General features: G+C 38.1%; 1 protein-coding gene across 2 annotated transcripts in view; it reads left to right on the plus strand.

The window, feature by feature from the left end:
- ADCY2 (adenylate cyclase 2) overlaps positions 1–23,908 on the plus strand; it is a 1,451,375-nt gene that overhangs the window by 1,418,606 nt on the left and 8,861 nt on the right. For both annotated transcript variants that reach the window (XM_075586169.1, XM_075586170.1), the window contains exons 22-23: positions 276–383; positions 9,649–9,763. In XM_075586169.1, coding sequence (XP_075442284.1) covers positions 276–383; positions 9,649–9,763 — 223 coding nt within the window. The remainder of the gene's footprint in view (positions 1–275; positions 384–9,648; positions 9,764–23,908) is intronic.

Here is a 23,908-nt window from a genome sequence, read left to right on the forward strand (position 1 = left end):
TATCTTAATACAGTATATCTTAGTACAGTATATCTCAAAACATAATTTTCAATGCGTTTTTACTATATCCAGTATATCATGACATGGTAGCCATTAATTTTAATTTGTTCTGCTAGTAGAGAGGATCTGAGGCTTCAGATCAGATATAGTAGTGTGGTTGGCAGACCATTGCCTGCTGTCAATGTTTGTTTCTAATTTATTCCTTTAAATACTTCAATATGCTGTGCCTTTCAATAGTGATGTGACGTAATTGTTTCATTTTGTTTGCTATACAGATATTGTCTAAACCAAAATTCAGCGGTGTTGAAAAGATAAAGACCATAGGAAGTACTTACATGGCAGCCACAGGACTCAGTGCTACGCCAAATCAGGAATACAGCCAGGTATAGCAGCAACGTTAAGGTGTTCAATATGTCCACGTACAGGATCTCATTCCAAAAAATCATATTTGTTATATCTTAAAGTCATTTTATCAGGAAGCAAAAAAAGGGATCAGGAAAAAGCCACTTGGGATGCACCTAGGACAAGGTGACTGAGTGAAAAAACCAGCTGAAATACTGGGTGCTAAAGGCAAAAATCCGAGTAAGGGACCAGCATTGCAAACAGAGGGTGCCAAGCACACCAAAAAGAATGTAGATGAAATTAATGTATGTATGTATGTTTTTATTTATATAGCACCATTAATGTACATAGCGCTTCACAGCAGTAATACACGTGACAATCATATAAATAATATAAATAACACATAAAGGGGAGAAGTGCTTCAGAGATAAAAGTAACATTTAGGAAAATCAGTCCCTGCTCTGAAGAGCTTACAATCTAATTGGTTAGTAGGAAGAACGTACAGAGACAGTAGGAGCGTGTTCTGGTAAGTATGTCTGCAAGGGGCCAAGGTTTATGTATTTTTTTTGCATATTACTACAGTGTGTATGTATACATAGTTACATAGTTACATAGTTACATAGTAGATGAGGTTGAAAAAAGACGTACGTCCATCAAGTTCAACCCATGCTAAATTTAGACAACAGATACTTTATTCTATATCTATACTTACTTATTGATCCAGAGGAAGGCAAACAAAAAACCCCATTAAGGGGAAAATGTAATTCCTTCCTGACTCCAAGAATTGGCAATCGGATTAATCCCTGAATCAACATCCTTCCCATGTATACTTATTTGGTATATCCCTGTATACCTTTCCCATCTAAAAAGATGTCCAACCTTTTTTTGAACAAATCTATTGTATCTGCCATCACAGTCTCCATGGGTAATGAATTCCACATTTTAACTGCCCTTACTGTAAAGAACCCTTTCCTTTGTTGCTGGTGAAATTTCCTTTCCTCCAACCTTAAGGGATGGCCCGAGTCTTTTGTACTGCCCGTGGGATGAATAGTTCTTTTGAAAGCTCCTTGTATTGTCCCTGAATATATTTGTATATAATTATCATATCCCCTCTTAGACGCCTCTTTTCGAATGTAAATAAATCTAATTTAGCTAGCCTCTCCTCATAAGTTAGAATGTCCATCCCCTTTATTAATTTGGTGGCTCTTCTCTGCACTCTCTCTAGTTCCATAATGTCTTTTCTTAGGATTGGTGCCCAAAATTGTACTCCATATTCAAGGTGTGGTCTTACAAATGCTTTGTAAAGGGGCATAATTATGTTTACTTTCCTTCCATTCCCTTTACTTCCCTTCCATTCATTGCCCGTTTGCCTTTGCAGCTACTGCATGACATTGGGCACTATTGCGTAGCCTGCTGTCTACAAGCACTCCTAAATCCTTCTCCATCAAGGATTCCCCCAATATATCTCCATTTAATTTGTAAGTCGCCTTTTTATTCTTGTATCCCAAATGCATAACCTTACATGTATCTGTATTAAACCTCATTTGCCATTTACCTGCCCACATTTCCAGTCTCTCCAAGTCCTTCTGAAGAGAAATTACATCCTGCTCTGATTCTATTACCTTACAAAATTTAGTATCATCAGCAAAGATGGAGACTTTGCTCTGGATCCCAACTTCAAGGTCATTAATAAACAAGTTAAAAAGCAGGGGTCCCAGTACCGATCCTTGAGGTACTCCACTCACGACTTTAGCCCAACCTGAAAAAGTTCCATTTATGACAACCCTCTGTTGTCTGTCCTTTAACCAGTTTTCAATTCAGGTGCATATATTATTACTGAGTCCAATTTTCTTTATTTTGTACACCAACTTCTTGTGTGAAACCGTATCAAAAGCCTTTGCAAAATCTAAGTAGACCACATCAACTGCATTACCCTGGTCTAAATTCCTACTTACCTCCTCAAAGAAACAAATAAGGTTAGTTTGGCAAGATCTATCTTTCATAAATCCATGCTGACTATTACTAATAATTTTGTTTTCCATTAGGTATTCCTGAATATTATCCCGTATTAAACCTCCAAGTAGTTTCCCTACTATTGAAGTCAGGCTTACAGGTCTGTAATTCCCCGGGTGTGATCTAGCTCCCTTTTTAAATATAGGCACCACATCTGCTTTACGCCAATCTTGTGGTACTGAGCCTGTGGAAATGGAGTCCTTGAATATGAATTATAATAGTTTTGCTATTACTGAGCTTAACTCCTTGAGAACTCTTGGATGTATGCCATCGGGCCAGGTGCCTTATTTACTTAAATTTTTTCAAGTCGCTTATGAACTTCTTCCTCAGTTAACCAATTGGTCATTAATATGGAGGTTGTGGCTTCCTCCTGTGGCGCTACTATTGAACTTGATTCTTCCCTGGTAAACACAGAGGCAAAGAATTTGTTTAATACCTCTGCTTTTTCCTTCTTTCCAATAATCTGCCTACCCATCTCACACTGAAAGGGTCCTATATTTTCTTTTCTCATTTTTTTGTTATTAAGGTACGTAAAGAACTTTTTAGGGCTGACCTTACTTTCTATTGCAATCCTTTTTTCATTATCCATTTTTGCTAATTTAATTGCCCTTTTGCAATTTTTGTTACATTCCTTATAATTCTGATACGATGTCTCTGTCCCTTCTGACTTAAAGAATCGAAACGCCTTCCTCTTCTTGTCCATTTCCTCCCCTACCTGTTTATTTAGCCACATTGGTTTTGACTTATTTCTTTTATACTTATTACCCAAGGGTATACACTGATAAGTGTGCTTTTCTAACAATGTTTTAAAGACTGCCTTTTTATTTTCTACATATTTCCCTGCAAAAACATCATCCCATTGTATTACTACTAGATTAGACCTCAGTTTATTAAAATCTGACTTTCTAAAGTTTAAAGTCTTTGTTGAGCCCAAGTGATCTGTTTTTTGATAATTTATTTCAAATGAGACCATGTTATGATCACTGTTACCCAAATGTTCCAGGACTTGAATATTTGTTATTACTTCTACATTGTTTGATATGACCAAATCCAGAACTGCCCCTCTCCTGGTTGGTTCCTCAATAATTTGGGTCATATAATTATCTTTAAGCACCCCCAAAAACCTGTTTCCTTTTGTTGTAACGCTAATCTCATTGCCCCAGTCTATGTCTGGATAATTAAAATCCCCCATTATGCAAACATGACCCAGTTTTGATGCCTTCTCCATTTGCAAGTGTATTTTAGCTTCCTCAATCTCACAGATATTTGGTGGTTTGTAGCATATTCCCACAAACATTTTCTTTATACTTTTACCTCCACTGCTAATTTCTATCCACAAAGTCTCTACATTTTCATCATTCCCTTCATAGACATCATCCCTTATAATAGGTTTTAGATCTGGTTTAACATATAGACATACTCCACCTCCCCTTCTATTTGTTCGATCCTTCCGAAAAAGAGAATACCCCTTTAAATTAACTGTCCAGTCATGAGTTTCATCCCACCATGTTTCAGTAATGCCTATGATATCATACTGCTCCCTTGTAGCTATTAATTCAAGCTCCCCCATTTTACCTATCAGGCTTCTTGCATTAGCAAGCATGCATTTAAGTTTATTTTTAGCCTGTACTATTATCTTATCTGCTCCTTCCTTTCTGCTCCCACTTGGTTTAGTCTTTAGAAGTTTTCTAGTATTATCTTTATTTACTATGGGTATCTCACTGCTTGTCAAACTTGCACTTGCCCCCATTCTACCTCCATACCACCTTGTATCCTCATCTATTCCATTTAGTTCATTATCTGTTTCATTCCCCTCCCCCCTCCTGTATGTGGTGTAAATTATCAGCCATGGAGCTACTTGTATGCTTCCTTTAGCAGTCGTGTTTTGAGCTGTGTCTTAAAGGTGGATAGAGAGGGTGCTAGTCGGATATTGAGAGGAAAGGCTTTCTAGAGATGTTGGGCAGTCAGTGAGAAAGATTTAAGGCAGGAGAGGTCTTTAGATACAAAGGGGGTAGAGATAAGACATCCTTGAGCAGAACGCAAGAGTTGGGATAGTGTATAACAAGAAATTAGGGCAGAGATGTAAGGAGGAGCAGAAGTGTATAAAGCTTTAAAAGTGATGAGGAGAATTGAGTGTGTGTTACAGGATTTGATAGGAAGCCAGGAGAGGAATTTCAGCAGGTGAGACACTGAGACAGATTTCGGTAAGAGTAGAGTGATTCTGGCAGTAGCATTTAGGATAGATTGTAGGGGAGACAGGTGAGAAGCAGGAAGGCCGGACAGCAGGAGGTTACAGTTGTCAAAACGGGAGAGAATGAGGGTATGTATCAGAGTTTTTGCAGTCGAGCAACAGAGGAAAGGGCTACAGAGAGATCGATACAGGAGGATGTGTTAGCAGAAGAGACAATGAAAGTATGATGGGAGAGGTAAGAGGAGATCCAGGATAGAGCTTTGTGATGAATACCAAGAGAATGGAAAATGTGAAGGAGAAGAGGGTGGACCACAGTATCAAATGCTGCAGAGAGGTCAAGTAATATGAGCAGAGTGTGTTAACCTTTGTCTTTGGAAGCATGGAGATCATTAGTTATTTTAGTGAGGGCTGTTTCAGTGGAGTGAGCAGTGCGGAAGCCAGATTGTAGAGGGTCTAGGAGAGAATAGGTGGTGAGAGAATGGAACAAGCGAGAGAATACAAGATGTTCAAGGAGTTTAGAGGCAAAGGGCAGGAGGGAGACAGGCCGATAGTTAGAAAGACAGGTACGGTCAAGCTTGCTGTTTTTGAGTAATGATATAACTGTTGCATGTTTGAAGAAAGAGGGAAAGGTACCAAAGTAGAGGGAGGAGTTACAAATGTGTGTGAGCATAGGGATTATAGTAGGAGCAAGAGGTTTTAGGAGATGGGAGGGAATGGGGTAAAGTGGGCAGGTGGTAGAGGGAGAATAGGAAATCAGCAGTGACACCTCCTTCTCTGTGACAGGGGAAAAAGAGTCAAGAGGGATAAGGGGAATACAGAGGAGAATACAGAGGGGTTTTCCTGACGTATGCATTCCACCTTTTCCTTGGAATAGTTGGCAAAGTCCTGAGGTGAGATGGAGGAAGAAGAACAGGCAGCAGAGGGTGGTCTGAGTAGAGAGTCAAAGACAGAGAAGAATTGGCGTGGATTAGATTTGTGCGTGTTGATTAGTGAAGAAAAGTAGGGTTGTTTAGCTTGAGAGAGAGCAGAGTTGAAACAGTATAGCATAAATTTGTAGTGAAGGAAGTCTGCGAGAGTGTGAGATTTCCTCCAGAAGCATTCAGAGGAACGAGTGCAGGACTGCAGCATGCGTGGGTGGGAATTTAGCCAGGGTATGGGGTTAGACAGGTGAGGACGGCAGAGAGAAAGGGGTGCATGTAGATCAAGAGAGGGCAACCTTGGCAAAGTTGTTAATCCTGACCACATTGTCAGGGTCTGGAGCAGAGCTGAGAGAGGAGAGGGAGGAGCGTAAAGTGGAATCAGAAGCTGGTAGGTTAATAGAGCACAGGTCTCTGCAGAAACGATGGGTATATTGTGTGGAGAAGGGGAGAGGTGGGAGTAAGAAAATTAGAGGAGGTGATAGCCAGAGAGAGGAAAGGGGGAAATGGAGAAGTCAGAAAGAATTTTTTTAGTGAAAACCAGATATAGATAGTGGCCATCCTTGTGGGTGCTGGCTGCAGTCCACTGTTGATGGCCAAAAGAGAGGTTAGAGAGAGAAAGCAGGAAGCCAAAGGGAAGGAGGGGTCATCAATGTGGCAATTGAAGTCTCCAAGGAGAAGAACAGGGGAGTCTGAGGAAAGAAAGAAAGAGAGCCAGGATTCAAAGGCGCCTATTCACAAAGCAGTGATAAGTGGTTTTACAGTGGTGTGAAAAAGAAAGTCAACCCTCTAAATTCTATGGTTTTATATATCAGGACATAATAACAATCATCTGTTCCTTAGCAAGGTCTTAAAATTAGGTAAATACAACCTCAGATGAAAAACAACACATGACATATTACACTGTGTCATGATTTATTTAACAAAAATAAAGCCAAAATGGAGAAGCCATGGGTGAAAAACTAAATATACCTTATGATTCAATAGCTTGTAGAACCACCTTTAGAAGCAATAACTTGAAGTAATCATTTTCTGTATGACTTTATCAGTCTCTCACATCATTGTGGAGGAATTTTGGCCCACTTTTCTTTACAATATTGCTTCAGTTCATTGAAGTTTGTGGGCATTTGTTTATGCACAGCTCTCTTAAGGTCCAGCCACAGCATTGCAATCGGTTATGGTCTGGACTTTGACTGGGCCATTGCAACACCTTGATTCTTTTCTTTTTCAGCCATTCTGTTGTAAATTTGCTGGTGTGATTAGGATCATTGTCCTGTTGCATGACTTAATTTCGGCCAAGCTTTAGCTGTCGGACAGATGGCCTCACATTTGACTCTAGAATACTTTGGTATACAGAGGAGTTCATGGTCGACTCAATGACTGCAAGGTTCCCAGGTCCTGTGGCTGCAAAAAAAAAAACAATCATCACCCTACCACCGTGCTTGACAGTTGGTATGAGGTGTTTATGCTGGTATGCTGTGTTTGGTTTTCGCAAAACGCTGTGCATTATGGCCAAACATCTCCACTTTGGCCTCGTCTGTCCAAAGGACATTGTTCCAGAAGTTTTTTGGTTTTCTCAGATGCAACTTTGCAAACCTAAGCCGTGCTGCCATGTTCTTTTTAGAGAGAAGAGGCTTTCTCCTGGCAAAACAAGTGAACAAGTGAAGTGCGCAGCTAAAACAAACTATAAAGTGATAAGTGTGCAAATAATAACAACGTGATTAAAGTGCAATAATGCACACTAATTCAGATAATAAAAAAACATACAAAACCAGTATGGATCTCGGATAGAGTCAACAGTGGTATCAAGAGAGTGGCTCAACACTCCCAAGCACTAGAGAATCAAAAAACAAGAATTCTTGTTTTTTGAATCACTAGTGATTGGGAGTGTTGAGCCACTCTTTTGATACAGCTGCAGATTCTTGTTTCTCCTGTCAACCCTTACAAACAAACCATACTTGTTCAGTCTTTTTCTAATTGTACTGTCATGAACTTTAACATTTAACATGCTAACTGAAGCCTGTAGAGTCTGAGATGTAAATCTTGTTTTTTTTTGCAATTTCTCTGAGCATTGACCGATCTGACATTGGGGTGAATTTGCTGGGACATCCACTCCTGGGAAGATTGGCAACTGTCTTGAATGTTTTCCACTTTTGAATAATCTTTCTCACTGTAGAATGATGGACTTTAAATTGTTTGGAAATGGCCTTATAACCCTTCCCAGATTGATGGGCCAGATGAAAAAGGAAAACTAGGAGCACAGCAAAAAAGAAGGAGAACTGGAGGCCAAATGAAAAAATAACAAAAATGTAATGAGACATAAACTAATTAAAAAGAGAAACCTCTAACGTTTTTTTTCGCATGGTGCACTTTATCAAAGATTTGATAAAGCGAGAAACGCGTTAGAGGTTTCTCTTTTTAATTAGTTTTTGTCTCATTAAATTTTTGTTATTTTTTCATTTGGCCTCCAGTTTTCCTTCTTTTTTGCTGTGCTCCTAGTTTTCCTTTTTCATCTGTTCCTGCTTTCCTGTGGATGCACGCAGTTTATACCGGAGATTCTGAGTTACCTGGGATTGGATCGTGAGTACGCCGTCCATTGGCTGTTCACTGCTGTTTTATCACTAAGGTAGTCTGGTTGTTGTTGCGAGGGTCTGCTGGTTCCCGTTGGGGGACCTCATGACCACCGCTCCCAGCTGGTCCCCATTATATGTGATCGCCTGAAGGGCTTACCTTATTACAGTGGCAGCGTTTCCTGTATTATAGGTTCAGTCTCCGGTATGTATACTGTAGGGTTATTCATGTATACAAGCCCCCGCGTGATGCACGCTGTCTTTAGGGCTAGTAGCGCCGGGCTCTGTGGTTTATTCCTCTACTCTGCCAGATTGATGGGCAGCAACAATTGCTTCTCCAAGCATTGCTGATGTCTTTCCTCCTTTGCATTGTGTTAACACACACCTGAATGCTCCAGACCAGTAACTGCTAAAACTTCGTCTTTTATAGAGGTGGTCACACTTGCTGATGATCAATTAACCAAGGGCATTTGATTAGCAGCACCTGTCTGTTACTTAGCATCTTAATTCCTATGGAAGCAGTAAGGGTGTACTTAGTTTTTCACACATACTGTAGTTTCTCCATTTTGGCTTAATTTTTGTTAAATACATCATGACACAGTGTATTATGTCATGTGTTTTTGTTCATCAGAGGTTGTATTTACCTAATTTTAAGACCTGATAAGGAACAGATGATTGTTATTATGTCCTGATATATAAAACCATAGAATTCAAAGAGGGTGTACTTTTTTTTTCACACACCTGTATATATTATAAAAAGAGGCGGGTTTTTGTAGAGAAAAAAATATTACGTTACCCTAAACAAAAAACAATTCACGTATAACTAAACTGCAATAAATAATTCAGCTGTGAATAAAGAAATGTGGTACAAATAACATATACAGTATCCCCCTCCCAGTCAGTATTCTAGCCCCACCCTTGATAATCTCTTAATCACTATATGATGTTTCGTGTTGATCCTTGAACTTCGTTGACCTTAAAAAAAAGTGCTGTAACTCAAATCTTTTGAGTGCTTTCACAACTAATAGGCCTACCTATGCATATTTTAAAATATCTTTTACAAAAATGTGTTTTGTTTGATTGGTTTTGACTATGGAACCCGTACCTCTTCCCCCTTTGGGATTTATACATAATCCTATAAAAGTGCAATTCTGTCTGATACAGGATTTTTAAAAATAATATTTTAATGAAACAGACTTGCCTGGCATACAGAGTGGTCTTCTTTGAAGCTTACTATTTTAAATAATTAAGTTCAATATAAAATGCAATCATGGCACCACATCCATTTTCAGTCTTGTGTGAATATAAAGTATCTACTATTAAAAAAAGGGACATACAGTGTGTTCAAATGTGGGCTGCACTGACTACAAAAATAAAAGCAAAATTCCAAACAGACACAATTGCACTTCTCACACTTTTGCTGCAAGAGGAAAATACTGGCGGAGGAGCTTTGTTAATTTAGCAAGTGCAAAAAACATTATTATTGACCTTTGTACAGACTATTAAAACAGATCAGTATATCAAAAGAAAATACAAAATTAAAATGTCCCCTGTAAGTTCACCTACATAATTATCTGAAATTGTATTCATTTTTGGTTTTATGCTTATACTTCAGGAAACAGACAGGCAGTATATGCACATAGGAACAATGGTAGAGTTCGCCTTTGCCCTTGTGGCAAAACTTGATGTGATAAACAGGCACTCGTTCAATGACTTCATGCTACGAGTCGGTACGTATAAGGCTGCCATTTTCATTTTGCTTTCTAACTGAACAGAGGCGTTTTAATAAACAAAACAAATGTTAAAAACTGTAATTGCTGTAATTATGTGGATAATTTGGATATAGAATAAAAACTAAATGTGACAACTGTTTACTAGTGCACTAAACACAATTGATAGCTCCAAAAAATATACAATGTCTATGGAATACAGTATCTTAAATGAATGCTATGGGTAACCATTGGACAAATCATATTGCATCCTTTCTTTTTGTCTAATATGAAGGATTACATTGAAATACAGAAGTTTTATTGCAATACCTATTCCCCCTGGGATGCAAACTGCAGTGATATTGTGTTACAGTCGTCATGGCCAAGATATGAAAGTTCCTATCAGGGGAATTTGAGGAAAATAATAATAATAATGGCGTTAAATACATTGAGATGATGGAATTATTGTCATGGAGAAAGTAGAAATATGATCGACTGTAATCTCTCTGTCAGAGAGTGCCACGAAAATATACATTATTTGGATATTTCACTAGTAGGATTACAGCTGCTTTGTAAATAAAGATCATTCCCAGTCCCATTTTCTAACAGATAATAGGTGCAACCGCCATTCAATTATCTTAACAAGAGGCACTGTAAGGAATTTTGAATCAATTAATAATTTACAGAGTATTTTATTTTACAAGATGGGATAAAATTCTAGGGCACATGTAGAAACAGTTCAGAGCTCTGATATATCCTCTACCTACCCAGCAGTCATGTGTAAGTTATTGGCTTACCTCCTCATGCGAATCAGGATTGTCGGTGTTGTCAGGAACCCCCTTGGTGTATGTAGCCGGTGTAGAACTATATCTGCTTCTTCTCTTCTTCTCTTCACCGCGTCACAGATTTAGTCAGGAACTCACCAGACATTGCAAAAAGACTTTATTAGATCATGCTAAAAACAAGCATAAAAAAAGACAAAAAACTCTCCCACCAACGTGTTTTACACCAGTTGGTGCTTTCTCAAGGAGTAATGAGAGCTGGGTGAGGGTTGCTTTATTTAGCCTCCCCTCTGACATAACATGCAGGGCCACAGGACTAGAGTTACAACTGGGTCTCCCCTCCATCAATTACCCCACTCTCACTCAATCCCCCTCCTCACTCATTCCCTCTCCCCGTCACACGATACCCCCCACAAAATACATACCAAAAAAAACCTCTCCAAATACAAAATACCTCCCCACCCCAAATATATACAAACACCCCACACCCCAAATACATATAGAAAAATAACACCCCCCAAATACATATAAAATATAGACTTAACTTGGGGATGGTCTCAGGCCTCAGGTCGGGCCCAGTGGCTGCAGGGGGTCCGGCTGCTGGTCCTCTCAATTCCCCCGGGCCCCAACTCTCCACCAGCTGTGGGCCTCCTTCACAGACTGTCACATTATGTAGCAATCAGACCCAATGGAACTAATGGACAGTTTGAAGAGAATAAACTGCTTTTAGATGTACATAATGTTGTAAAACACAATACATTTGTAAAGGTACATAGACATGAGATCAGGACTAAATGATCGTACTGATATCGTTGGTAAGTCTATACCTTTCATGTGAAAGTATCAACTATGTTGACCCACTATAGAGCAGAGGTCTACTGTAACCGTTGAGATCAAATAATTATAGCAATCTAACTTAGTTCTAGTATTATACTGTACAGTATATTGAAACATATGTAGCTAGTGTTGCAAACACATATAGTTAAGCTAAAGTTTTCATAAGTCTGAGTAGCTAATTTAAATGACTATGTAATATCCATTGGGTTGATACAGGACAAAGAGAGACATGCATCTTGATACAGGGAAACATCAATACCCTCTAAAGAAAATGTTTGAGTTCCCATTCTGTATTAAGCCCCTTGGGCATTAGTGTATCTAATGGGAATATCCAAAGAGGCTCCTTGCGATACAGCGGGGTTTTTAGCAAAATAATTTATTCATAATACACAACGTTTCAGCCTCACTTAGGCCTTTGTCAAGTGACCTTGCGATACAGGACATTAATTCTATCTTCCCAATGTCTCTGTGGTTTGATGTGTTTAATAGCAATGCATTTAAAGTGGTCCAGGGTCCATAAGGAACACATGGAAAAGTGTTTAGACACAGGATTTGTCAGATCTCTTTTGAAGATCAATCTCATGTGTTCCATGATACTGTACGTTGTTTCAGTGGTCTGGTGGTGAGTTCCACATACTGTTTATCGCAACCTCAACAACATACACTGGCGACACACTTTATTCGAGCTCGGCTAGTCCCACGAATTCGGGTATACCCGGGTGTATTGAGGTTTGTGACTGTTTTCTGCCCGAGTGCATTGAGGTATTTTCCAGGCAGGGATTGAAGCATTTTACTCCCTCTGGCTGCAATACTGCACAGTATATATATATATACTGCATTACAATTCATGAATTTATGCCATCTGGTAGACACGCGAAGCATTGCAGCCTATTAAATCCTAATCATTATCATTTAACAGATCAGCCGCCCATCAGCCAGGCATGAACCCAGGCTGGGAAGGCAAATGCAACGGGGCTTGTCAGAGGTGAGGAGCGGCGCATTCCAGGTATCTGCCAGGTACATACCGGGTATTTGCTCGAATAAAGTGTGTCGGTGCAGTACAGTAGAGGCAACTCTTATTCGAACAAAAACCAGTGGCAATTCCCCAAAAAACCCAGGAAACACCCAGGTACATTCTGAATACATGCCTTAAACTTTCCTTAAACTAGCCCCAGCATTTCTGCATTGATTAATGGCCTATTTAAAACCAGAGACATAACATAAAACACAGACAAAGCTCAGTGCACATCCAGAAAAACTTATATACGGTACAGTGCCTAAATATACATGTATAAATAACTAATAAATAAAATGGTCTTTTAGTTTAACATTTTGGCCAAATTGTTGTAAGCCCTTGAGCCAAACTTCACGGCAGACCACGTTCAAGGGTCCCTACACTAATATAAATTCTTAATAACCTGTGCATTGCCAGGAAGAATGATTTATAATAAATCTGTCAATATGAGTTGCAAAAGTTCTAAGTCTGATTGAAGCTTTTATTAACCTGTACATTACCAGGAAAAGCACTCTGTAATAGATTTGTCACAATCACACTGCATGCAGGCAAGTTCCCCTGATAGTTGGAGATGCCATGGAGTGAGCTTATAACCATTTAAATTTGGGAGGGAGTCAGCTTCAATTGGATAGGAGGTTGCCACCCACCAAAACAGCCAAGACTAGCTGCACAAGAATTATAAAACATACAGAACACCTACAAGCTCAAATTGAACCCCCAAAATACCCACAACATATATATAAGCATATAAGTTTCACAGAGGAGTGCTACTGAGCATGGCAATTTATATTTAAAACCAGAGACATAACATAAAACACAGACAAAGCTCAGTGCACATCCAGAAAAACTTATATACGGTACAGTGCCTAAATATACATGTATAAATAACTAATAAATAAAATGGTCTTTTAGTTTAACATTTTGGCCAAATTGTTGTAAGCCCTTGAGCCAAACTTCACGGCAGACCACGTTCAAGGGTCCCTACACTAATATAAATTCTTAATAACCTGTGCATTGCCAGGAAGAATGATTTATAATAAATCTGTCAATATGAGTTGCAAAAGTTCTAAGTCTGATTGAAGCTTTTATTAACCTGTACATTACCAGGAAAAGCACTCTGTAATAGATTTGTCACAATCACACTGCATGCAGGCAAGTTCCCCTGATAGTTGGAGATGCCATGGAGTGAGCTTATAACCATTTAAATGTGGGAGGGAGTGAGCTTCAATTGGATAGGAGGTTGCCACCCTCCAAAACAGCCAAGACTAGCTGCACAAGAATTATAAAACATACAGAACACCTACAAGCTCAAATTGAACCCCCAAAATACCCACAACATATATATAAGCATATAAGTTTCACAGAGGAGTGCTACTGAGCATGGCAATTTATATTTAAAACCAGAGACATAACATAAAACACAGACAAAGCTCAGTGCACATCCAGAAAAACTTATATACGGTACAGTGCCTAAATATACATGTATAAATAACTAATAAATAAAATGGTCTTTTAGTTTAACATTTTGGCCAAATTGTTGTAAGCCCTTGAGCCAAACTTCACGGCAGACCACGTTCAAGGGTCCCTACACTAATATAAATTCTTAATAACCTGTGCATTGCCAGGAAGAATGATTTATAATAAATCTGTCAATATGAGTTGCAAAAGTTCTAAGTCTGATTGAAGCTTTTATTAACCTGTACATTACCAGGAAAAGCACTCTGTAATAGATTTGTCACAATCACACTGCATGCAGGCAAGTTCCCCTGATAGTTGGAGATGCCATGGAGTGAGCTTATAACCATTTAAATGTGGGAGGGAGTGAGCTTCAATTGGATAGGAGGTTGCCACCCTCCAAAACAGCCAAGACTAGCTGCACAAGAATTATAAAACATACAGAACACCTACAAGCTCAAATTGAACCCCCAAAATACCCACAACATATATATAAGCATATAAGTTTCACAGAGGAGTGCTACTGAGCATGGCAATTTATATTTAAAACCAGAGACATAACATAAAACACAGACAAAGCTCAGTGCACATCCAGAAAAACTTATATACGGTACAGTGCCTAAATATACATGTATAAATAACTAATAAATAAAATGGTCTTTTAGTTTAACATTTTGGCCAAATTGTTGTAAGCCCTTGAGCCAAACTTCACGGCAGACCACGTTCAAGGGTCCCTACACTAATATAAATTCTTAATAACCTGTGCATTGCCAGGAAGAATGATTTATAATAAATCTGTCAATATGAGTTGCAAAAGTTCTAAGTCTGATTGAAGCTTTTATTAACCTGTACATTACCAGGAAAAGCACTCTGTAATAGATTTGTCACAATCACACTGCATGCAGGCAAGTTCCCCTGATAGTTTGAGATGCCATGGAGTGAGCTTATAACCATTTAAATGTGGGAGGGAGTGAGCTTCAATTGGATAGGAGGTTGCCACCCACCAAAACAGCCAAGACTAGCTGCACAAGAATTATAAAACATACAGAACACCTACCAGCTCAAATTGAACCCCCAAAATACCCACAACATATATATAAGCATATAAGTTTCACAGAGGAGTGCTACTGAGCATGGCAATTTATATTTAAAACCAGAGACATAACATAAAACACAGACAAAGCTCAGTGCACATCCAGAAAAACTTATATACGGTACAGTGCCTAAATATACATGTATAAATAACTAATAAATAAAATGGTCTTTTAGTTTAACATTTTGGCCAAATTGTTGTAAGCCCTTGAGCCAAACTTCACGGCAGACCACGTTCAAGGGTCCCTACACTAATATAAATTCTTAATAACCTGTGCATTGCCAGGAAGAATGATTTATAATAAATCTGTCAATATGAGTTGCAAAAGTTCTAAGTCTGATTGAAGCTTTTATTAACCTGTACATTACCAGGAAAAGCACTCTGTAATAGATTTGTCACAATCACACTGCATGCAGGCAAGTTCCCCTGATAGTTGGAGATGCCATGGAGTGAGCTTATAACCATTTAAATGTGGGAGGGAGTGAGCTTCAATTGGATAGGAGGTTGCCACCCTCCAAAACAGCCAAGACTAGCTGCACAAGAATTATAAAACATACAGAACACCTACTGCACCGACACACTTTATTCGAGCAAATACCCGGTATGTACCTGGCAGATACCTGGAATGCGCCGCTCCTCACCTCTGACAAGCCCCGTTGCATTTGCCTTCCCAGCCTGGGTTCATGCCTGGCTGATGGGCGGCTGATCTGTTAAATGATAATGATTAGGATTTAATAGGCTGCAATGCTTCGCGTGTCTACCAAATGGCATAAATTCATGAATTGTAATGCAGTATATATATATGTAGTGTGCAGTATTGCAGCCAACGGGAATAAAATGCTTCAATCCCTGCCGGAAAATAACTCAATGCACTCGGGCAGAAAACAGTCACAAACCTCAATACACCCGGGTATACCCGAATTCGTGGGACTAGCCGAGCTCGAATAAAGTGTGTCGCCAGTGTACAAGCTCAAATTGAACCCCCAAAATACCCACAACATATATATAAGCATATAAGTTTCACAGAGGAGTGCTACTGAGCATGGCAATTTATATTTAAAACCAGAGACATAACATAAAACACAGACAAAGCTCAGTGCACATCCAGAAAAACTTATATACGGTACAGTGCCTAAATATACATGTATAAATAACTAATAAATAAAATGGTCTTTTAGTTTAACATTTTGGCCAAATTGTTGTAAGCCCTATTTATTAGTTATTTATACATGTATATTTAGGCACTGTACCGTATATAAGTTTTTCTGGATATGCACTGAGCTTTGTCTGTGTTTTATGTTATGTCTCTGGTTTTAAATATAAATTGCCATGCTCAGTAGCACTCCTCTGTGAAACTTATATGCTTATATATATGTTGTGGGTATTTTGGGGGTTCAATTTGAGCTTGTAGGTGTTCTGTATGTTTTATAATTCTTGTGCAGCTAGTCTTGGCTGTTTTGGAGGGTGGCAACCTCCTATCCAATTGAAGCTCACTCCCTCCCACATTTAAATGGTTATAAGCTCACTCCATGGCATCTCCAACTATCAGGGGAACTTGCCTGCATGCAGTGTGATTGTGACAAATCTATTACAGAGTGCTTTTCCTGGTAATGTACAGGTTAATAAAAGCTTCAATCAGACTTAGAACTTTTGCAACTCATATTGACAGATTTATTATAAATCATTCTTCCTGGCAATGCACAGGTTATTAAGAATTTATATTAGTGTAGGGACCCTTGAACGTGGTCTGCCGTGAAGTTTGGCTCAAGGGCTTACAACAATTTGGCCAAAATGTTAAACTAAAAGACCATTTTATTTATTAGTTATTTATACATGTATATTTAGGCACTGTACCGTATATAAGTTTTTCTGGATGTGCACTGAGCTTTGTCTGTGTTTTATGTTATGTCTCTGGTTTTAAATATAAATTGCCATGCTCAGTAGCACTCCTCTGTGAAACTTATATGCTTATATATATGTTGTGGGTATTTTGGGGGTTCAATTTGAGCTTGTAGGTGTTCTGTATGTTTTGATTAATGGCCTATCAGATTAACAGCAGGGGTCCCTGGCAGTCCCATTCAAACTGAATTGGAATGCCAGGGATCCCTGCTGTGTTAATCCTATGGGTCGTTAGTCAATGCAGAAATGCCTTAAACGTGCCTCAAACTAGCCCAGCACATACCCAGCACATACCCAGCACATACCCAGAATGTAACCCGGCTAGTTTACGGCAAATGTTAGAATAAACTTTGCCTCTACTGTATAAATGACAAAGTCTATGATACAGGTTATAAAGGAATAAATATTAAACAGTGTTGTTCTATCTTTGTTGGTAAATATCTTGGACTTTTGTAATTACTGTATGTGCAAATCTTGTAACGACCACAGCAGAAACAACCTATCAATGTAGGGCATGCCTCTCTGGAATATTGTGTGGAGGTTGAAAAGTCAACAGTAGGTGATACAATATAATCAAATGTTTGGGATTTGTTTTTAAAACAAATTTAGGATCTGTTGATAGAATATTCCAATACTTTTTTCTATGGATTTAATAGTGATTTCCCGATTGCTAAACTGTGTTATAAAATATGGAGAGTCTGACTGTGTGTTCTTAGCATTAAGTGTATGATCCTTAGTACTCATGTCAGTTTTTTTGTCTGAAAATGCGATAGATTGAGGTCCTCTCTCTTTATTGATTCAGCATATTGATAGGCCTCTTGTAAAATAGAAATCTTGTAGCCTCTAGACAGAAATCTTTGGAAATGTGTTTGAAAATATGGGTCACAGTTTATTGATTTTACAATTAACCTGGAGGTACCAAGTGAGACCTTCACACACCAATTAAATATCAAAATATATATATACAGCATACGAACCAATCCAAGGACCAGTAAAGAGTCAGCAAACTGCACAGGGTTAATCCAAAAAAAATGTATTCAAAACTGTATTCAAAACATAGACACACGTAAGCCTATATATACACAGAAACACTCTATTAAATAAGTTTGAATGACTCTTTAAGTAACAGTTTCACTTATTTGCTTTATGTTCAAAATTAAATTGTTATCCTTTTTCTCTTCACGTAATTTAAGCATATTAGCTATTTATGCTTATCTGTTTGACTAATGAGCTATTATTGTTATACGAACACAGGGTAAAAACAATAATGCACCTCTATATTTGAGAACTGACAAATATTTTATAGCCAAATTACTGTACATTAAATCCCCTCTATAGCTTTTGTTTACCATGTAAAACTTACCTGTGTCCTGATAGGCACAGCACCTTTAAATACTTTCTAAAATACAGTATTCAGTAATGTCTAGATGAATCAACATTTGTTTTTTAGCCAACAGTAAAATATTAATCTTTATGAAAGAGCACATTTTACAAAGTTTGATTTAATACAAGTAACTCTGGATGTTATACATATTTTATTAATTCCTTTAAGATGGATGCTTTTCTTTACTGATATATGACTTTTGGAGTGCATTTTCCTGGTAATGAGTCACGGTTGGACACAGACTTTTGCTAGTACTTTATAATAATGCAGTTCGATTAATAATGGTTTTAACATTTATTGAATGAAATAGTCTCCTAGTCACATAAAAACAACTGTAGATGAATCAGAGCACAACACATTTTCATCAAGCAAAATTTATTGTGCCAAAAAGAAACACAATGTTTTGGCCTGTATCAAGTGAAGTGGCATGTAGTGATTACAATAGTGTCCTTTTTATAGTCCCACACAAATGAAAGAGTCCTAGCTGTGGTCAGTCCTCCATCATAGGTCTGCATCCTTGATGCGTCTCCTTGTCTAATAGAGTTGCTTGCAGCGCCTGGTGTATTTTGTTGCGTGTCCTCCATTCGGGATGACACCTCCTCAGTGCTTTCCCTGCTCCAATGGAATTCGTTCCGGCACCTAACGTCACCATGAGTGTATCTTCCGGGATGACACGCCGTATGGGTGTATCCAGCGTGACGTCATTCCGTTAGCGTCCTGTTGCCTTTGAAACCTCTCCTGCGGTGTCTTGTGTCTTCTGAGTTGTAATTCATGTTGCTGAGTAACGCTACTGCGCATGCGCCCTCCGTCTCTCATTGTTCAACTCCATATTACATATTTTTCAACTAGTCCATGTCATCTACAGCCAGTATAAAACACCATGGCAGCGGAAGAAAAAAAGAAATGTTTAAGAAACAGTGAACTGACATCTCTTCCACCCTGACCATTTACCAGTGAATGTGTACCTTGTGATTTTAAAAAATTATTAAAAATGGAATGATCCCTTCATCATCTCATTGGTGATTTGTTATGATAATATATTGTTCCATTTACCTGCTTGTCCTGATTCTATAGAAAAAATATCCTGGGTTTAAAATTAATTAAAGACACTTATCTTTTGTATCTGAAGACTTAAGACAGCGGCAATAGCAGCATCAAATTTACACCTATAGATAGAAACGTAGAGACTGTATAGATAATTTATCTACTTTCTAAGAAGCAACCCAAAGGCAAGTTATCACTTAATCCCCTAGGGAAGACAGTATCTAACGTATAGATCATATCCTTTTCAGGATTATACTGTATCCTATTCAGTACCTGATGCTGCTCTTTGAACCTGCTCAATCCCCATGACTTTTAGAGATGAAATTGGATCTTTGAACGAGTTACAATGTGTTATCAGAGCCATGTCATGGAAGTGATCCTGCTCTTAATTTTGTAGACTTTACCACTTCTTGGGTGGTGGAACTGATTCCCTATATTCAGGCTATTGCACACCGAACAACTGTAACATTTAAAGCATCCGTCTTTTAGAGTGCTTAGGAAATGAGGGATGGTATAATGTTCCTTTCTATTTGCTTTGTTGAGTATCTTTCAAATGTTCCCCTCTCCTATAGGCAAAGCTGGTAAGCTCATGCAGGCTTGTCCCAATGGATCATCGGACTGTAGGATTTTCCAGTGACTTTGGATACATTTTTTTTTTTACAAATTTACTTGCAGTGGTGTACTTAGTTACAATGGTAATTCTTTCTGTGTCCTTAATTCTAGTAGCGATCGAAGGCTGCTTGTCTTGTGCCAGGTGAATGATTGCTCTGTGCTACAATCAATAGTCCTTAGCATATTGCGTAAACCAACTATACGGTACCTTCAGCACATCTACAGTAGATGAAGTGTATAGTGGAACATAGAGGATAGCACTTTAAGGTGTAGCAGCCATACTTAAGCAGGACCAGTAATGGAAACCCCAAATTGTGCAGAATCGGTCTGAAGAAATTCAGCATGTGATGGACTAGTCCAGTATTATATCATATATTTCTGATGGTGTGGACCAGGGACAGCTTGTGCTAGTCAATTGAGTAATACAAACCTTTTAGAAACTAAGTTAAGGAGTGATGCAATCACAAAACAATGCAACAAATGTGTCAAAGAAAAAAAACAGAACTTTTTTTTTCATATATTAGTTTTCAACCCCAAAAAACATTTAAATATGCACTTCGTAATTTCTATGGTACAGTAGATTGTTATTTATCATGAAAACCTTGCTGAACTTACACTCACGTAAGAGACATAAACATTCTGCTGTATTTTTGCCAACTAATATTCTCTCCAAACTGTGGAGCAATATATATGGAACGCCTACAGGAGATATTATATTTGTCTAAATATGATTCCACATACCTCTAGAAACACGGAGATCATATTATCTCCCCTAAATCTGTCCCCATATACCACCTGCCATGAACAGCACACAAATGGGCACGTGATTAAGATATGCAATCAGGGTTAATATACACAGATACTCTAGCCAACTCACCTTTAACTTGGTCACAGTACCTCCGACGAGTTAATACTAGCCCCTTACAATTGCAATCATATCTATACACTTCCAACATCCGAGATATGCATATAAAAATAAAATGTAAAATTAATATATTTGCCAGGGTCCCAGGTCCCTGTTTATTATAGAAAAAACTATGCACTTTAACACACAAAAATCAGTTGTAGCAAAATGTGTCCAAAAATGTAAATACTCTCTCCAGAGCATGCAACAGTTAATTCAGAGCCCAAAGCATCACTTATTAAACGTTTTAATATATAGAAAAATACAGTGCTTAGATTACAGGAAAAGGATTACAAGAACATACAGTTACAATAAATCCCAGAACAGTTTCTCAAAATAAAAGAATATACATAAAAGAAAACCCTATATAATACCATATGTCATATGTTTTCTCCCAGAGAGGTCACTAGTGCAGAATTAAGACTACCGTGTTTGGTCCAAACACACCTCTGTTGAAATCTGATTTCCTAATACATTGCTATTAATTAAATACATTCTTTCTTCATGGAAACAACATAAACCCACCATCGTAAATCAGCTTTGAGATTGGCAGATTTATGAGAGTAAAAAAAAACCTTTACAAACGACGTTTAAACTGCTCCTCGATATCTAAATGTACTCATAATTTTCCTTCTGTAATATTTAAACATGTGAGCTACATTAACAGATTTGGGTGCTTATCACAGTAACAACGAGACTAATCACGACCGTCTTAATCCTAACTTTGACCCAGTCACCGCACCACCACAGGGATTTTAATTATTCACTGTAAATATTATTCACCATGTATATATATTATTTTGGATGTAATAAAATTGTATTATTTTTGTGGCCCTTTGGATGGGTTTTTGAGTAGTTACTAATACCGCCTGAAAGAGGACTATCTCACGGACTAATATAGCCCTAATAACTCCCTTTATTTTAATATAGAGTGCTATATTTGGGTTAACGTTTTTGATCCCCGTGGATCATAATTTGTAGATATTTGTATTTTTAGCACCCAAATTCAACAAGCCCCTTTGAAGCTCCCACAGATTCATGACAAGTTATAAACCCCAAATATTGTATTTGTAACCCCAACTAATTGCACCCTTAACCCCTAAAGCAACAGATGGATTAAAATACATAATATCTCATGATATTATCATGACACCGATCAACCCTGATGAGAATGAAAAGCAGGACAATCACAGTGATATTCTGTATTTCCATTGCCATTGAATGCTATGGATATTTAGCATTATACAGATGTATGCAAGACTTACTGTTCCCAGCGCTGTCGATGAAAAAACAAAACTCCGTGGCTGGGGACTGTGTTGGTTGTGACCGTGCTAGGTATGGCACATGATTCTGAATGGAACCCCACTGAGTTAATCCTTAGATGCTGCATCAGCCATGGAACAGCAGATGTTAAATCTTACTACATCTGTATCGGATAGATTGCATTATCAGTACTGTAGGTAAAATTAAGTCTGCTATCTCTGTATTATGCACCTTACATAGTTACATAGTAGATAAGGTTGAAAAAAGACATGCGTCCATCAATTTCAACCTACTGTATACTCAATATAGATGACAGATACTTTATCCTAGATCCGTACTTACAGTATATTGATTCAGAGTAAGGCAAACAAAAAAACCCAGTGAAATATCATCCAATGGTATCTCATAAGGGGAAAAATAAATTCCTTCCTGACTCAAATAATTGGCAATCAGATTACTCCCTGGTTCAACATCCTTCCCATGTTTACTTATTTGGTATATCCCTGTAAACGTTTCCTTGCTATAAAAATGTCCAACCTTTTTTTGAACAAATCTATTGTATCTGCCATCACAGTCTCCATGGGTAATGAATTCCACATTTTAACTGCCCTTACTGTAAAGAACCCTTTCCTTTGTTGTTGGTGAAATCTCCTTTCCTCCAACCTTAAGGGATGACCTGTGTCCTTTGCACTGCCCTTGGGATGATTTTTTTTAGAAAGCTCCTTGTACTGTCACTGAATATATTTGTATATAGTTATCATATCCCCTCTTAGATGCCTCTTTTCTAATGTATATGAATCTAATTTAGCCACTCTCCTCATAAATCGGTTTCCATCCCCTTTATTAATTTGGTTGCTCTCTTTGCACTCTCTCATTCCATAATGTCTTTCTAAGGAGTGGTGCCCAAAATTGTACTCCATATTTAAGGTGTGGTCTTGCTAATGTTTTATAAAGGGGCATTATTATGTTTACTTCCCTTCCATCAATTGCCCGCTTAATGCAAGATAAGAACTTGTTTGCCTTTGCAGCTACTGCATGATCTTGGGCAATATTGCTAAGCCTACTGTCGACAAGCACTACTAAATCCTTCTCCATCAAGAATTCCCCTAATTTATCCCCATTTAATTTGTAAGTCACCTGTTTATTATTGTTTCCCAAATGCATAATCTTACATTTATCTGTAATAAACCTCATCTGTCATTTATCTGCCCCAGTTTCCAGTCTCTCCAAATCATTCTGGAAAGAAGTAACATCTTACTCTGAGTCTACTACCTTACATAATTTTTAGTGTAATCTGCAATGATGGAGACTTTGCTCTCTATGCCAACCTCAAGGTCATTAATAAACATGTTAAAAAGCTGCTGTCCCAGTTCCGATCCCTGAGGTACTCCACTCCCAACTTTAGCCCAACCTGAAAAAGTTCCATGTATGACACCCTCTGTTGTCTATCCTTCAACCAGTGTTCAATCCAGGTGCAAATATTTTTATTGAGTCCAATTTGCTTTATTTGGTACACTAACCTCATGTGAAACAGTATCTAAAGCCTTTGCAAAATCTAAGTAGACCAGATCAACTGCATTACTCTGGTCTAAATTCCTACATACCTCCTCAAAGAAACAAATAAGGTTAGTTTGGCATGATCTATCCTTCATAAATCTATGTTGACTATTACTAATAATGTTGTGTTCCATTATGTATTCCTGAATATTATCCCGTATTAAACCTTCAAGTAGTTTCCCCACTATTGAAGTCAGACTTACAGGTCTGTAATTCCCGGGTTGTGACTAGCTCCCTTTTTAAATATAGGCACCACATCTGCTTTCCAATCAATCTTGTAGTACTGAGCCTGTGGAAATGGAGTCCTTGAATATTAAATGT

This window comes from Ascaphus truei, chromosome 2, assembly GCF_040206685.1.
Source record: "Ascaphus truei isolate aAscTru1 chromosome 2, aAscTru1.hap1, whole genome shotgun sequence".
NCBI lineage: Eukaryota > Metazoa > Chordata > Amphibia > Anura > Ascaphidae > Ascaphus > Ascaphus truei.